This window comes from Haliotis rufescens, unplaced genomic scaffold (genome assembly GCF_023055435.1).
Source record: "Haliotis rufescens isolate VD_foot unplaced genomic scaffold, xgHalRufe1.0.p SCAF_13, whole genome shotgun sequence".
Taxonomy (NCBI): domain Eukaryota; kingdom Metazoa; phylum Mollusca; class Gastropoda; order Lepetellida; family Haliotidae; genus Haliotis; species Haliotis rufescens.
The window spans coordinates 20,591,850-20,609,429 of NW_025963813.1; the positions used below are offsets into that span (position 1 = coordinate 20,591,850).

The 17,580-nt window shown below is 44.7% G+C and overlaps 1 protein-coding gene across 1 annotated transcript in view; it reads right to left on the bottom strand.

The window, feature by feature from the left end:
• The window catches only part of LOC124132281 (H(+)/Cl(-) exchange transporter 6-like), a 110,103-nt gene extending 93,447 nt beyond the window's left edge, over positions 1-16,656 (bottom strand). Inside the window, exons 1-8 of the mRNA XM_046496131.2 lie at positions 16,566-16,656; positions 15,412-15,462; positions 14,109-14,177; positions 13,360-13,425; positions 13,047-13,113; positions 12,329-12,435; positions 8,868-8,994; positions 8,604-8,671 (exon numbers count right to left, since the gene is read on the bottom strand). Coding sequence (XP_046352087.1) covers positions 8,604-8,671; positions 8,868-8,994; positions 12,329-12,435; positions 13,047-13,113; positions 13,360-13,425; positions 14,109-14,177; positions 15,412-15,462; positions 16,566-16,646 — 636 coding nt within the window. The 5' untranslated portion in view covers positions 16,647-16,656. The remainder of the gene's footprint in view (positions 1-8,603; positions 8,672-8,867; positions 8,995-12,328; positions 12,436-13,046; positions 13,114-13,359; positions 13,426-14,108; positions 14,178-15,411; positions 15,463-16,565) is intronic.
• Between the last annotated feature and the right edge of the window lie 924 nt (positions 16,657-17,580).

Here is a 17,580-nt window from a genome sequence, read left to right on the forward strand (position 1 = left end):
GCCAATATACAGAGCAGCATTACCCCAGCCAATATACAGAGAGGTGTTACCCAAGCCAATATACAGAGTAGTGTTACCCTACCCAATATACAATGCAGTGTTACCCCAGCCAATATACAGAGCAGTGTTACATCAGCCAATATACAGAGCAGTGTTACCCCAGGCAATACACAAAGCAGTGTTACCCCACCCAATATTCAGAGCATTGTTATCCCACCCTATATACAGAGCAGGGTTCCCCTACCAAATATACAGATTCGTGTTACCACAACCAATATACAGAGCAGGGTTACCCTAACCAATATACAGAGCAATGTTACCCCAGCCAATAAACAGAGCAGTGTTACAGCAGCCAATATACAGAGCAGTGTTACCCCACCCAATGTACAGAGCAGTGCTACACCAGCCAATAAACAGAGCAGTGTTACCCCACCCAATATACAGGGCAGTGCTACCCCACCCAATATACAGAGCAGTGTTACCCGAGCCAATATACAGAGCAGTGTTACCCCACCAAATATACATAGCAGTGCTACACCAGCCAATATACAGAGCAGTGTTACCCCACCAAATATACAGAACAGTGGTACACCAGCCAATATACAGAGTAGTGTTACCCCACCCAATATACAGAGCAGTGCTACACCAGCCAATATATAGAGTAGTTTTACCCCACCCAATATACAGAGCAGTGCTACACCACCCAATATTCAGAGCAGTGTTACCCCACCCAATATACAGGGCAGTGCTACACCACCCAATATACAGAGCAGTGTTACCCCACCAAATATTCAGAGCAGTGTTACCCCACCAAATATACAGAGGAGTGTTACCCCACCCAATATACAGAGCAGTGCTACACCAGCAAATATACAGAGCAGTGTTACCCCACCCAATATACAGAGCAGTGCTACACCAACCAATATTCAGAGCAGTGTTACCTCACCCATTATTCAGAGCAGTGTTACCCCACCCATATACATAGCAGTGCCACACCAGCCAATATACAGAGCAGTGTTACCCCACCCAATATACAGAGCAGTGTTACCCCACCCAATATACAGAGCAGTTTTACCCAAGCAATGAACAGAGGAGTGTTATCCCAGCCGAGTAACCGAGCAGTGTTACACCACCCTATATACAGAACAGTGTTACCCCACCCATTATAGAGAGCAGTGTTACACCAAAAAAACAAAAAAGCCGTGTTACCCCAGCCAATATACAGAGCAGTGTTCCCCAGCCAATATACAGAGCAGTGTTACCCAAGACATTATAAAGAGCAGTGTTACCCCACCCAATATACAGAGTAGTGTTACCCCAGCAATTATAAAGAGCAGTGTTACCCCAACCAATATACAGAGCAGTGGTACACCAGCCAATATACAGAGCAGTGTTACCCCACCCAATATACAGAGCAGTGCTACACCAGCCAATATACAGAGTAGTCTTACCCCACCCAATATACAGAGCAGTGCTACACCACCCAATATTCAGAGCAGTGTTACCCCACCCAATATACAGAGCAGTGCTTCACCACCCAATATTCAGAGCAGTGTTACCTCACCCAATATTCAGAGCAGTGCTACACCACCCAATATTCAGAGCAGTGTTACCCCCGCCAATATACAGAGCATTGTTCCCCAGCCAATATACAGAGCAGTGTTACCCAAGACATTATAAAGAGCAGTGTAACCCCACCCAATATACAGAGCAGTGTTACCCCAGCCATTATAAAGAGCAGTGTTACCCCAACCAATATACAGAGCAGTGTTACACCCAACCAATATAAAGAGCAGTGTTACCCCAGCCAATATACAGAGCAGTGTTACACCAACCCAATATAAAGAGCAGTGTTATCCCACCCAATATACAGAGCAGCATTACCCAAGCCAATATACAGAGCAGTGTTACCCCAGCCAATATACACAGCAGTGTTACACCAGCCAATATACAGAGCAGGGTTACTCCACCTAAAATACAGAGCAGTGTTACCCAAGACATTATAAAGAGCAGTGTTACCCCACCCAATATACAGAGCAGTGTTACCCCAGCCAATATACACAGCAGTGTTACCCCAGCCAATATACAGAGCAGTGTTACCCCACCCACTATACAGAGCAGTGTTACACCCACCCAATATACAGAGCAGTGTTACACCCACCCAATATAAGGAGCAGTGTTACCCCAGCCAATATACAGAGCAGCATTACCCCAGCCAATATACAGAGAGGTGTTACCCAAGCCAATATACAGAGTAGTGTTACCCTACCCAATATACAATGCAGTGTTACCCCAGCCAATATACACAGCAGTGTTACCCCAACCAATATACAGAGCAGTGTAACACCCACCCAATATACAGAGCAATGTTACACCCACCCAATATAAGGAGCAGTGTTACCCCAGCCAATATACAGAGCAGCATTACCCCAGCCAATATACAGAGAGGTATTACCCAAGCCAATATACAGAGTAGTGTTACCCTACCCAATATACAATGCAGTGTTACCCCACCCAATATACACAGCAGTGTTACACCAGCAAATATACAGAGAGGTGTTACCCCAGGCAATACACAAGGCAGTGTTACCCCACCCAATATTCAGAGCATTTTTATCCCACCCTATATACAGAGCAGTGTTCCCCCACCAAATATACAGATTCGTGTTACCACAACCAATATACAGAGCAGGGTTACCCTAGCCAATATACAGAGCAGTGTTACCCCAGCCAATAAACAGAGCAGTGTTACACCAGCCAATATACAGAGCAGTGTTACCCCACCCAATGTACAGAGCAGTGCTACACCAGCCAATAAACAGAGCATTGTTACCCCAACCAATATACAGGGCAGTGCTACCCCACCCAATATACAGAGCAATGTTACCCCAGCCAATATAAAGAGCAGTGTTACCCCACTAAATATACAGAGCAGTGCTACACCAGCCAATACACAGAGCAGTGTTACCCCACCCAATATACAGAGCAGTGCTACACCAGCCAATATACAGAGCAGTGTTACCCCACCCAATATACAGAGCAGTGTTACCCCACCCAATATACAGAGCAGTGTTACCCCAGCCAATAAACAGAGCAGTGTTACCCCACCCAATATACAGAGCAGTGTTACACCACCCAATATTCAGAGCAGTGTTACCCTACCCAATATACAGAGCAGTGTTACCCCACCCAATATACAGAGCAGTGTTACCCCACTCCATATACAGAGCAGGGTTATTTTACCCAATATACAGGCCAGTGTTACCCCAGCCAATATACAGAGCAGTCTTTCCCCAGCCAATATACAGAGCAGTGTTACCCCACCCAAAATACAGAGCAGTTTTTCCCCAGCCAATATACAGAGCAGTGTTACCCCAGCCAATATACACAGCAGTGTTACACCAGCCAATATACAGAGCAGTGTTACCCCAACCAATATAAAGAGCAGTGTTACACCCACCCAATATAAAGAGCAGTGTTACCCCAGCCAATAAACAGAGCAGCATTACCCCAGCAAATATACAGAGAGGTGTTACCCCAGCCAATATACAGAGTAGTGTTACCCTACCCAATATACAATGCAGTGTTACCCCACGCAATATACACAGCAGTGTTACCCCAACCAATATACAGAGCAGTGTTACACCCATCCAATATAAAGAGCAGTGTTACCCCAGCCAATATACAGAGCAGTGTTACACCAGCCAATATACAGAGAGGTGTTACCCCAGGCAATACACAAAGCAGTGTTACCCCACCCAATATTCAGAGCATTTTTATCCCACCCTATATACAGAGCAGGGTTCCCCCACCAAATATACAGATTCGTGTTACCACAAGCAATATACAGAGCAGGGTTACCCTAGCCAATATACAGAGCAATGTTACCCCAGCCAATAAACAGAGCAGTGTTACAGCAGCCAATATACAGAGCAGTGTTACCCCACCCAATGTACAGAGCAGTGCTACACCAGCCAATAAACAGAGCAGTGTTACCCCACCCAATATACAGGGCAGTGCTACCCCACCCAATATACAGAGCAGTGTTACCCCAGCCAATGTACAGAGCAATGTTACCCCACCAAATATACAGAGCAGTGTTTCACCAGCCAATATACAGAGCAGTGTTACCCCACCAAATATACAGAGCAGTGGTACACCATCCAATATACAGAGCAGTGTTACCCCACCCAATATACAGAGCCGTGCTACACCAGCCAATATACAGAGTAGTGTTACCCTAGCCAATATACAGAGCAGTGCTACACCACCCAATATTCAGAGCAGTGTTACCCCACCCAATATACAGAGCAGTGTTACACCACCCAATATTCAGAGCAGTGTTACCCTACCCAATATACAGAGCAGTGTTACCCCACCCAATATACAGAGCAGTGTTACCCCACTCCATATACAGAGCAGGGTTATTTTACCCAATATACAGGCCAGTGTTACCCCAGCCAATATACAGAGCAGTCTTTCCCCAGCCAATATACAGAGCAGTGTTACCCCACCCAAAATACAGAGCAGTTTTTCCCCAGCCAATATACAGAGCAGTGTTACCCCAGCCAATATACACAGCAGTGTTACACCAGCCAATATACAGAGCAGTGTTACCCCAACCAATATAAAGAGCAGTGTTACACCCACCCAATATAAAGAGCAGTGTTACCCCAGCCAATAAACAGAGCAGCATTACCCCAGCAAATATACAGAGAGGTGTTACCCCAGCCAATATACAGAGTAGTGTTACCCTACCCAATATACAATGCAGTGTTACCCCACGCAATATACACAGCAGTGTTACCCCAACCAATATACAGAGCAGTGTTACACCCATCCAATATAAAGAGCAGTGTTACCCCAGCCAATATACAGAGCAGTGTTACACCAGCCAATATACAGAGAGGTGTTACCCCAGGCAATACACAAAGCAGTGTTACCCCACCCAATATTCAGAGCATTTTTATCCCACCCTATATACAGAGCAGGGTTCCCCCACCAAATATACAGATTCGTGTTACCACAAGCAATATACAGAGCAGGGTTACCCTAGCCAATATACAGAGCAATGTTACCCCAGCCAATAAACAGAGCAGTGTTACAGCAGCCAATATACAGAGCAGTGTTACCCCACCCAATGTACAGAGCAGTGCTACACCAGCCAATAAACAGAGCAGTGTTACCCCACCCAATATACAGGGCAGTGCTACCCCACCCAATATACAGAGCAGTGTTACCCCAGCCAATGTACAGAGCAATGTTACCCCACCAAATATACAGAGCAGTGTTTCACCAGCCAATATACAGAGCAGTGTTACCCCACCAAATATACAGAGCAGTGGTACACCATCCAATATACAGAGCAGTGTTACCCCACCCAATATACAGAGCAGTGCTACACCAGCCAATATACAGAGTAGTGTTACCCTAGCCAATATACAGAGCAGTGCTACACCACCCAATATTCAGAGCAGTGTTACCCCACCCAATATACAGGGCAGTGCTACCCCACCCAATATACAGAGCAGTGTTACCCCACCCAATATTCAGAGCAGTGTTACCCTACCCAATATACAGAGCAGTGTTACCCCACCCAATATACAGAGCAGTGTTACCCCACCCAATATACAGAGCAGTGTTACCCCACCCAATATACAGAGTAGTGTTACCCCACCCAATATACAGAGCAGTGCTACACCAGCCAATATACAGACGAGTGTTACCCCACCTAATATACAGAGCAGTATTACCCCAGCCAATATACAGAGCAGTGTTACCCCACCCAATATACAGAGCAGTGTTACCCCACCCAATATACAGAGCAGTGCTACACCAGCAAATATACAGAGCAGTGCTACACCAGCCAATATTCAGAGCAGTGTTACCCCACCCAATATACAGAGCAGTGTTACCCCACCCAATATACAGAGCAGTGTTACCCCAGCCAATATACAGAGCAGTGCTACACCAGCAAATATACAGAGCAGTGTTACCCCACCCATTATTCAGAGCAGTGTTACCCCACCAATTATTCAGAGCAGTGTTACTCCACCCTTAAACAGAGCAGTGCTACACCAGCCAATATACAGAGCAGTGTTACCCCACCCATTATTCAGAGCAGTGTTACCCCACCCATATACAGAGCAGTGATACACCAGCCAATATACAGAGCAGTGTTACACCACCAAATATACAGAGCAGTGCTACACCAGCCAATATACAGAGCAGTGTTACCCCACCCATATACAGAGCAGTGATACACCAGCCAATATACAGAGCAGTGTTACCCCACCAAATATACAGAGCAGTGCTACACCAGCCAATATACAGAGCAGTGTTACACCACCAAATATACAGAGCAGTCCTACACCAGCCAATATACAGAGCAGTGTTACCCCACCCATATACAGAGCAGTGCTACACCAGCCAATATACAGAGCAGTGTTACCCTACCAAATTAACAGAGCAGTGCTACACCAGCCAATATACAGAGCAGTGTTTCCCCACCCAATGTACAGAGCAGTGCTACACCCAACCTCTTCACTCAAACTATCAGGAATCGGTGTACCAGGGGACGTTTGCTAACTATGCAACTTAATAATGATAAATAAGTAATTCAAATATGACCGATTGTCAAAATTACTACAAGCCAATGATTATTTTCAGAGTATCTTACATACATGTGTGCAAGGCGTGAATGATATGGTTACAGTGGAGAACAGTAGTTTGGGTTATTTCGGTTATCATGACACTAGCGTAGAGTATTATCGGCATCTGCTTGAACGTTGGCATTCAGGGGCTTAGCTTGGGGAAAATAAAATGTAAGCAGTCATATTGCAGTACTTATTTTTCTTGAACTCTCATAACGCTTCAAACACGAGCCCAAGCAGGCCCGTGTAGCATATCTAAAACAGAGATATCACGCAATGTCCTCACCACGTTCTGTACATAACACATTTTAAGTATAAAACAGTTTGATTTTTGTGATCAAACCAAGATATCCTCATTAAATTAAATGAATAATAACCACAGGAACAAATTACATTTGGCGTAAAAGGTAAACCAGCTGTGAAAATTAAATGAATAGACCACTGAAAATCAGTTATGACACCAGGTGTTCGCGAAATGGGTAAAGGAAATGTAACAAGCAAACAACAACATCAAACCAACTCATCAACGACACTTGTGTCACTGGGAGGCGGATCAACCTGTAAATTAACAAAAGATCATGTAACTATAACAAACGACTGAAAGAAGACCACACCAAAGTACATCTTTTTAATTATTTATTTTATTTTATGTTTGTGACGATTTCGAAGTGTAAGCACTCGCTTTTTGTGATACCTGGTAGTTATGCCACTCGCGTAATGTACAATACCTCAATACATCATAGAACAAAATGTGTTCCGTGACTTAATATATTACGAACGAAAAACGTTTTAGGCGGAATTTCAGCAATAACTCGGAAGCAGAAAATGTCTTCTTATCTGTCATACTGTCGAGAGAATTTGCTGTCACCTCCCTTTCCAAACCACTTTTCATTAAAAAAAGCATACGGAGTCATCGCTTCATCGTTCCATTGCATCGCCCCGTCGTATCGCGTTAACGCACCATCATTTTGCATCATCGCTCCACCGCATCGCTTCATAGTTTCATCGCATTGTTCCATCGTTTCATCGTATTTCTCTATCATTTAATCGCATCGATTCATCGTTTTATTGCATAGCTTCATCGTTTCATCGTATGCTATATCATTTAATCACATCGATTCATCGTTTCATTGCATAGCTTCATCGTTTCATCGTATGCTATATCATTTAATCGCATCGATTCATCGTTTCATTGCATAGCTTCATCGTTTCATCGTATTGCTCTATCATTTAATCACATCGATTCATCGTTTTATTGCATAGCTTCATCGTTTCATCGCATTAGTCAATCGTTTTCTCGCATCGCTGCATGGATTCATAGCCCCATCTCCCATACAAAATCTGTAGTTAAAACGGTCTTGATGGGTTTTTGTGTAAACTATTTCTGTACCTGGACTTATTAAATGAAGGAATGAATGTGGTTTATTTTATCAAGGGCAGAATATGAATAGATGCTTTCGCTCAGGTAGTAACAGTGTCGTATAGGATTCAACAATAGCAGACCCATGTGGCGTCCGCGAAACAGAAAAACTAGGTCGTCGATTAGCCACTCCATCAGAGGAACAGAACCCAAGTAATGTCGCAGGAACGTTAAAACTTAATTAAAATTCATATTAAGTTCTAAAGATTTAATGAACATTGCATATTGGAACACAAACGTCAGATCCCAACAAACACGTTAAACACGTACACTGAACACACATCGGCAGCGGCTCCCCGCCTTAAGACACACGTCGATAGTTCAGTCGACCGATGTGTCTAAACAGTTATACATCAAAATTGATACATTAGTTACTGTCTGGGATCTAATTTGTGGAGAAGTAATCTTGACGTGGTTATTATTTACTTGCAGTTTCAATGTTTTTGTTCATTTCGATTTGACAAGAAGTAATGCGGCTGTAATGTCTGAAACAAAGACCACTCCAGTGCGTGTCAGCGGGGTTGACCTACCTGTGGAACGCCAGCTCCTATGATGGCGCCACTATGGATCATCGGTCCTTCTTTGCCAACAAACAAACCTGGAAGAAGACACCGATAGAATCAGGAAACATCACTGGTCAGTGACTGTTTCGAGTCGTTCTTTCGTAACTTATGTATGTTGAACTATGAGGGTTCGTTGTATATCACGGTCTACGTGCGTATTCCGTCTGTCTGCGTCTGTGACAAATCTCACACCGCGAGGTACTGGTATTGGACTAGACGGGTGGAACGTACCTCCTGCTACACTGAAGAGGACTCCAATGGACTTGGCGAGAAGTGTGGCGAACCTTGCGACACGCGGGACCTTGATGCCATTCAGATAACACTTGATCTCAGGTATACCAGACCCCCCGGCGACGGGCTGAAACAGTCAGACAGCATTTGATCTCTGGGGTACTAGATTACCCCCACCCACCCCACCCCCCTCCTGCAATGGGCACGTTTGTACACACAACATCCCCATAACCTAAACATGTTTTGAATTTTAACATGTTTAAATACAATTAATAATACACTCCTAATGAATTATGTTTAGTGTTTAAACATGTTTAGAGCTTAGTGTAATCTTTGTCTCATAAGTTTACATTCTAAACATATTAAGATAAAGCGGATGTTGTGTTTAAAGTGGTGTTCAGACTGTCAGACAACTGATGTCACAAACTGTGTTTAGATAGAACAGTCATACAAAACATGTATTCCGTTTGGGATTTAAACACATTCCTAAACATCACTAAACATGTCTTGTATTTGCATATATTGTAAACACATTTTACAGTGTAGGACATCTGTGTCCCCTGTATCTTGCAATAGTTAGGGTACAGATTCAGTGTATCTATACATTGGTGTATCAAGTGATCAACAACTGCGTACATTTGCAGGTAGAAATGAACACAAACAACACAGAAGGCAGGTGTACATGTCATAATGTGCATTTGTCTCTGAGTTCCCAGTGCTTTTGAGCTGTGTAGAGTACTGGATCCCGGGAACGAGCGTTTTAAATCGGAGATTAAACAATAATCTGTATCTTGTTTTACATGATCACATCTTACTCTTCACGATAAACACGATATACACCTAAGTCAGTGAGTCGTTATAACATCGTCTCCCGGGAAAAATGTAATAAAATTATATGTCACGATTTAAGTGTAGCGTTTCACTTCTACTTTAACTTCTCCTAAATGTGTGCATATTTCTAGCGGCGTGTGTCTCCAGAGCAGGGAGGCATAGATGGCTGTTAATGGACAATTTTCAAAAGTAATTACTGTCAGTTATTGTCTTCTGGAAAGAGAGCACATAGTGACGACTAAATAGTACAGTAGAACAGAGAAACACGGCCTTGAAACATGTCAACTAAAAAAGGTGAACACGATAAATAAAACATGACGCACGGCTTCACGCTTCAGCGTCATTTGTAAACATAATGTTCATAATGCAGTGTTGTAAAAATCTCTGCATGTTTCCTTTGATGATTTGGAAATTACCGTTATGGGCTTTCAAGAAGTGTATTTTAAGGGTAATGACAATCAACAACAGCGCTTAACATCAGTCGGACACATCGTTGTGGGAAAAGAGTGACTGTGACGGTGGATGTACATGGGTAACTGTGAGGGTGGATGTACACAGTGACTGTGAGGGTGGATGTACACGGTGACTGTGATGGTGGATGTACACGAGTCACTGTGAGGGTGGATGTACACGGTGACTGTGAGGTCGGATGTACACGGGTAACTGTGAGGGTGGATGTACACAGTGACTGTGAGGTCGGATGTACACAGTGACTGTGAGGGTGGATGTACACAGGTGACTGTGAGGTCGGTTGTACACGGTGACTGTGAGGGTGGATGTACATGGGTGACTGTGAGGGTGGATGTACACGGTGACTGTGAGGGTGGATGTACACGGGTCACTGTGAGGGTGGATGTACACGGTGACTGTGAGGTCGGATGTACACGGGTAACTGTGAGGGTGAATGTACACAGTGACTGTGAGGGTGGATGTACACAGTGACTGTGAGGGTGGATGTACACGGTGACTGTGAGGGTGGATGTACACGGTGACTTTGAGGGTGGATGCACAAGGGTGACTGTGTTGGCGGATGTACACAGTGACTGTGAGGGTGGATGTACACAGTGACTGTGAGGTCGGTTGTACACGGTGACTGTGAGGGTGGATGTACATGGGTGACTGTGAGGGTGGATGTACACGGTGACTGTGAGGGTGGATGTACACGAGTCACTGTGAGGGTGGATGTACACAGCGACTGTGAGGGTGGATTACACGGGTGACTGTGAGGTCGGATGTACACGGTGACTGTGAGGGTGGATGTACACGGTGACTGTGAGGGTGGATGTACAGGGGGTGACTGTGAGGGTGGATGTACACGGTGACTGTGAGGGTGGATGTACACAGTGACTGTGAAGGTGGATGTACACAGTGGCTGTGAGGGTGGATGTACACGGGTGACTGTGAGGGTGGATGTACACGGGTGACTGTGAGGGTGGATGTACACGGGTGACTGTGAGGTCGGATGTACACGGTGACTGTGATGGTGGATGTACACGGTGACTGTGAAGGTGGATGTACATGGGTGACTGTGAGGGTGGATGTACACGGTGACTTTGGGGGTGGATGCACAAGGGTGACTGTGTTGGCGGATGTACACAGTGACTGTGAGGGTGGATGTACACAGTGACTGTGAGGTCGGTTGTACACGGTGACTGTGAGGGTGGATGTACATGGGTGACTGTGAGGGTGGATGTACACGGTGACTGTGAGGGTGGATGTACACGGGTCACTGTGAGGGTGGATGTACACGGTGACTGTGAGGGTGGATGTACACGGGTGACTGTGAGGGTGGATGTACACGGGTGACTGTGAGGTCGGATGTACACGGTGACTGTGATGGTGGATGTACACGGTGACTGTGAGGGTAGATGTACATGGGTCACTGTGAGGGTGGATGTACACAGTGACTGTGAGGGTGGATGTACACAGTGACTGTGCGGGTGGATGTACACGGTGAATGTGAGGGTAGATGTATACGGTGACTGTGAGGGTGGATGCACAAGGGTGACTTTGAGGGTGGATGTACACAGTGAATGTGAGGGTGGATGTACACAGTGACTGTGCGGGTGGATGTACACGGGTCACTGTGAGGGTGGATGTACACGGTGACTGTGAGGGTGGATGTACACAGTGGCTGTGAGGGTGGATGTACACGGGTGACTGTGAGGGTGGATGTACACGGTGAATGTGAGGGTGGATGTACACGGGTGACTGTGAGGTCGGATGTACACGGTGACTGTGAGGGTGGATGTACACGGTGACTGTGAAGGTGGATGTACATGGGTGACTGCGAGGGTGGATGTACACGGTGACTGTGAGGGTGGATGTACACAGTGACTGTGAGGGTGGATGTACACGGTGACTGTGAGGGTGGATGTACACGGTGACTGTGAGGGTGGATGTACACGGTGACTGTGAGGGTGGATGTACACGGTGACTGTGAGGGTGGATGTACACGGTGACTGTGAGGGTGGATGTACACGGTGACTGTGAGGGTGGATGTACACGGTGACTGTGAGGGTGGATGTACACAGTGACTGTGAGGGTGGATGTACACGGTGACTGTGAGGGTGGATGTACACGGTGACTGTGAGGGTGGATGTACACGGTGACTGTGAGGGTGCACCTACCTCATACACGGTCAGACAGGCGGCGATGATGACAAAGCCCACATTGAACATCAGCAGGAACAGCAGCGACTCCACCAGACACCCCTCTTTGGAACACTTCTGTATGGCTGACATGTCAAGGCACAGAACGCTCCACACGCCAACATGTGCGTTAAAGGTAATCCAACGGCCGGTCAATGATATACTTGTCGGTCTGGGGTCTAACCTAGTCTTGAGCAACAAATTGCACAGACCAGCTTACTTCTAAACACAATTTACCTGACAAATATAGATACCGTGTGTGTACGGAACATATTAGATATGAGGAATACCTCATCAATGTCAGCCTGTGTGTCATGTGTTACGTGTTTGTATGGTGTAACCATATATTCTATAATGACGTTCGGTCACGAAAATACACCAATACAGACAGCCAGCCTCCTTGCAGACTCTCTGCCCAAGTGTTCTCTAATCTCATCTGTGGGGACCTTAGCCTCAATGTGACCATTCAGTATGGGAGAACAACTTGCAAGGATATATTTCCATGTCATGAATGTGTCAGTGTGTTACGTTACATTGTGCGGTGAAAACCACGGGCAAGTAATGATGATACCCATGGCGATGTTGGTATTCGAACCCTGGAACATGGCAGGACTACGACCAAGAATTACGGAGCCTTAGACGTCGGCCACAGCCACATAAACAGCACGTGCAGCGGCCTCATTTCAGTGAAGGATACACACATCGATAGTGTTGAACTTCCAGTGAGACAAGAGCTTGACAATGCTGTCTATATACAGGGCAACCTGAAAGAAGAAGTAGACACACTATCAGGAGACCGACATGACGTACAGGACACACACAGACGCATCGCTACCAGGAAGGCTATATTATATATGTTCCCTATGTTTCAGTCTTAGCTTCTCTGTCAGGGTCACCGACTTGCAATGTCTGCGCTTTATAACCACATACATTCCTATGATCACAGGAAATTGATGATTTGAGATACATCTTATTCCATATTCCTGGCAATGTGGAGAATGCATACTCACCATTCCAGTCAAAAGTCCAACCAAAAACGTAATAATCCATTTTATAGCCTCAATCTTGTTGTCGGACTGAAAAAAATAACCCTCTATCTTGTTTTATCACATGTTTTATTTTATTTTAATGACGTAGTTGCCAACTGTGAAACTAACACTCCATATAAGCCCATATATGTATACATTCATACATCAGACCATTGTCAAGAGACAGGACACCTAGCTTTAGATAAACAGATGGTAGTTTGACGTTAGGTGAGGAGAGGTGAATGGGGTTAAACGTGTGTGTGTGTGTGTGTGTGTGTGTGTGTGTGTGTGTGTGTGTGTGTGTGTGTGTGTGTGTGTGTGTGTGTGTGTGTGTGTGTGTGTGTGTGTGTGGCTTCTTGTACTAGTCCGTATTAATGCCGATTTTATAGTGCTAGCCCACTGAGATATCATGCCGCAGTTTGACACGAATACCCAACTCAGACACAGTCTTAATGTCGGGCGCCAGGCATGGTAACAGCAAGTACCCACGTGGCCGGGGATCGAACTCCGGGCCCCCCGCTCTCCTGTTGGACGTTCTACCACTGGTCCACGGAGGCGGTCTTGACGTAAGGAACATAAACGCATACCACTGTCAATATTAATACTCTATTCTGTTTCCGATCTGTACCTTTTAACACAAACATCAATAAAATGATCACTTCAGAGTCATACATCAAAACGTTACCATAACAGTCAGCGTCTCGTCTGGAGTTAACGTGTGTGACACTCACGTGCTCTTGCTGTTGTCTTTTCAGGAGGAGCTCGTAAGGTTCGTTGAAACATCTGTCGTAATCCAAACTCTGGAGGAAGACGGTAGATTAGAAACTGAGAGAGTACCAGATGTAAACACAAATAACCGCACCATTATCTCGTAAGTTCGTGGACGTCCTGGTTGGAACTGAGGAACAAGTTCTGTTTGTTTGTTGTTTAACGCCGAACCCAGCAATATTCCAGCTATATGACGGCCGTCTGTAAATAATCGAGTCTGGACCAGACAATCCAGTGACTAACATCATAGGCATCGAGCTACGCAGTTGGGATACGATGACATACATCAACCAAGTCAGCGATCCTGACCACCCGATCCCGTGAGTCGCCTCTTGCGACAAGTATAGTCGCCTTTAACGGCAAACATGGGTTGCTAAAGACCTATTCTCTCCCCGGATCTTCACGGGTGTCTGGAGGATAAGAGTGAGCTGCTTGTAAGAGGGGCCTGATACAAAGTGGTCGGGGTTTCAACCTCGGTTGCTTGGTTGATTGCGTGTCTTTGACGGCGTAGGACGTTTATCATAATATCAGTGGTTTGTCTGGTCCAGACTCGATTCCACACAGGCAACGGCAACACGACTGAGTGCGGGTTACACAACACACAATGAATCCTGTCACCTGACGCGAGCTGTCACACTATTCCTCTGAAGCGCACATACAATCATAACAGTTACACAAGCAGACTGATCTTCGAAGATCATCGCCGGACATCCTGAGTCAAAGGTCACTAGCGTGAATAACACACAGTGAGTGAGTTAGGTTTAACGTCGATTTGAACAAATTTTCAGTTATATCACGGCGTGTGAGATTCACGTGGGAGGAAAGCCCGAAGTAATGCAGGTCTTAGACATCTACCACTTAGTTGAAAACCACGAGCACGAATATGATGCTGTCGAACCTAAAAACATATACGGGGCGAACCGGTATTCGAACCCAGAATTATAGGTTTCTGGCGTGTCCAAGGGACGCACGTCTGCTCAGGGGGTCCTCAGATCGATCCCAATCGCGTAGATCGATGCTCAAGATGTCAATTACTGGATTATCTGGTCCAGACTCAATTATTCACAGACCGCCGTCATGTAGCTGGTATATTGCTGCTAGCGGCGTTAAACAACAAACAATCAAACATACGACTGGGTCACCCACGCCCCCCAAGCAGTCAAAGGTTGTCAGTGTTAAACGTTAATGAAGAACACACCTGTCAATTAACGTGACCTTTGTCATCGACAAATTGTATAGTTTTAACTGGAAAATAAACAAACTTACTTCAAAGTCCTTTGTCAGGAGGGTGGGCTGACGAGACGGCAACAGTGGGGTCTGTATTGACAGATAAGCGTTAATTGTGTGCATACATGTCGCTTATGTTATTCCACATGTACATTTATACATGTGTACCGTTTCATATCAACTCTAACTATATCACACTAATGATAATCGTTTTGAAACACAAACACGTTAAAGCAGAGAAATAATTAATCAAAAGTGTCTTAATCATACTCCCGATTTTAGAAACAATATGAAATAATTTCGATGAGTGGGTTTGTATGTTTGTACGAAAAAAATATAACCGCGTGGGCTAAACCACATATTACAGCACATTAAACCAATTATTTCGAAGCACTCTTTCTAATATCGTTTATCGTTAAGTTACATAAAGATTACTGTTTACAAGAGTTGTAAGCTGCCGAAATGCTTTTTTAGTGTTTACATTAGATTCCCTCTGTTACATTTAGCGACATGATTGCACCTAGTTCAAAGCGAATCCCATTTGAGCGTATTGTATTTGAATAAACTATTAAACAGTTCTATGCTTTTAGATAATTATTTTTAGTATGATAAAGGCAATTCACTCTTTTCAGTTAATTATGTTGACATTACTCGATTATTTATAGACCGCCGTCATATCGCTGGCACACTGCTGAGTGTGGCGTTGAACAATAGAACGAACAAAAGAACATTTCACACCTAATCAATGCCCTAAAAACCAAGCAGACATCTAAGTGCACTCGTTTCCCTATATGTCCACGGTGCCGTTGTACAAAGCGATCTTATCACTAAGGTGATCGTAACTCCAATACCTTAACATAGACAACGGCAATCAGGCAGGATTTGTACTGTAAAGATAATTCAATTATATGTCTAGAAAACCGGAAATAATCATGAAACATAGCCTCGGAAGACTTTGCTACCCACGAGTTTGTAAACTCGGTTTTAATTAATATAAATCAGCTATGGTTATGATATCAGTGTTCATTGATTACAGATGCAGACGACATCCTACCAAGTAGGTCAGAAGTCAAGGGGGCGTGCCGTTTGGGTGCTGGCATAACTCGATACTTCATGAATTGACGGTGAAAACACATAGGACTAACAAGATGAAATGGTTGGTGTTGGAGTAAGTGACAGTGAGAGTAACCTACCCTCTCCTCAGTGTCGGCCGTGCCACTCTCATCAGTCCGCAGTCGATCCCTCGCACCGACGGGCCAACTAGTGGAAGCCATTTTGATGACCTTAACCTATGACATGGCGGTAGATTTGATCAGGTGGGCGTGACAGCACTGTCGATCCACGTCCTGTATCGGTATCAACTGCGAATATGATAGCGCCAGCCGGCTACCGTCATGTAAATCAGTGGTAAAGTACACAACCACTACTACAGAAATTATAAACAATCACTGATATAGTCACCATGGTAATTACAATCAAGGGCGGTCAAGCCGTCAAACTGTACATTCCTATTACACATGTCATACAATATATCCCCAACATTCACGTGTCATTCTGCAGATTCCTATTACACGCGTCATTTATTTTATCCCCAACATATACGTGTCATACTGCACACGCCTATTACACGTGTCATTTTATATATCCCCAAATATATGTGTCATACAGCACATGCCTATTACACGTGTCATTTTATATATCCCCAACATACACGTGTCATACTGTACATTCCTATCACACGTGTCATACTTTATATCCCTAACATTCACGTGTCATACTGCACATACCTATTACACGTGTCATGCTACATATCCCTATCACACACGTGTCATACTGCACACTCCTATTACACGTGGTGTGCTATATATCCCCACGTGTCATAACTGCACATTCCTAGTAGACATGTCATACTATGTATCCCAACATACACATGTCATACAGCACATGCCTATGACACGCATCATGCTATATATCCCTAACATACACGTGTCATACTGCACATTCCTATTACACGTTTCATACTATATATCCTCAACATACACGTGTCATACTGCACATGCCTATTACACGTGTTATTTTATATATTCCCAACATACACGCGTCATACTGTACATTTCTATCACACGTGTCATACTTTATATCCCTAACATTCACGTGTCATACTGCACATGCCTATTATACGTATTATTTTATATATTCCCAACATAC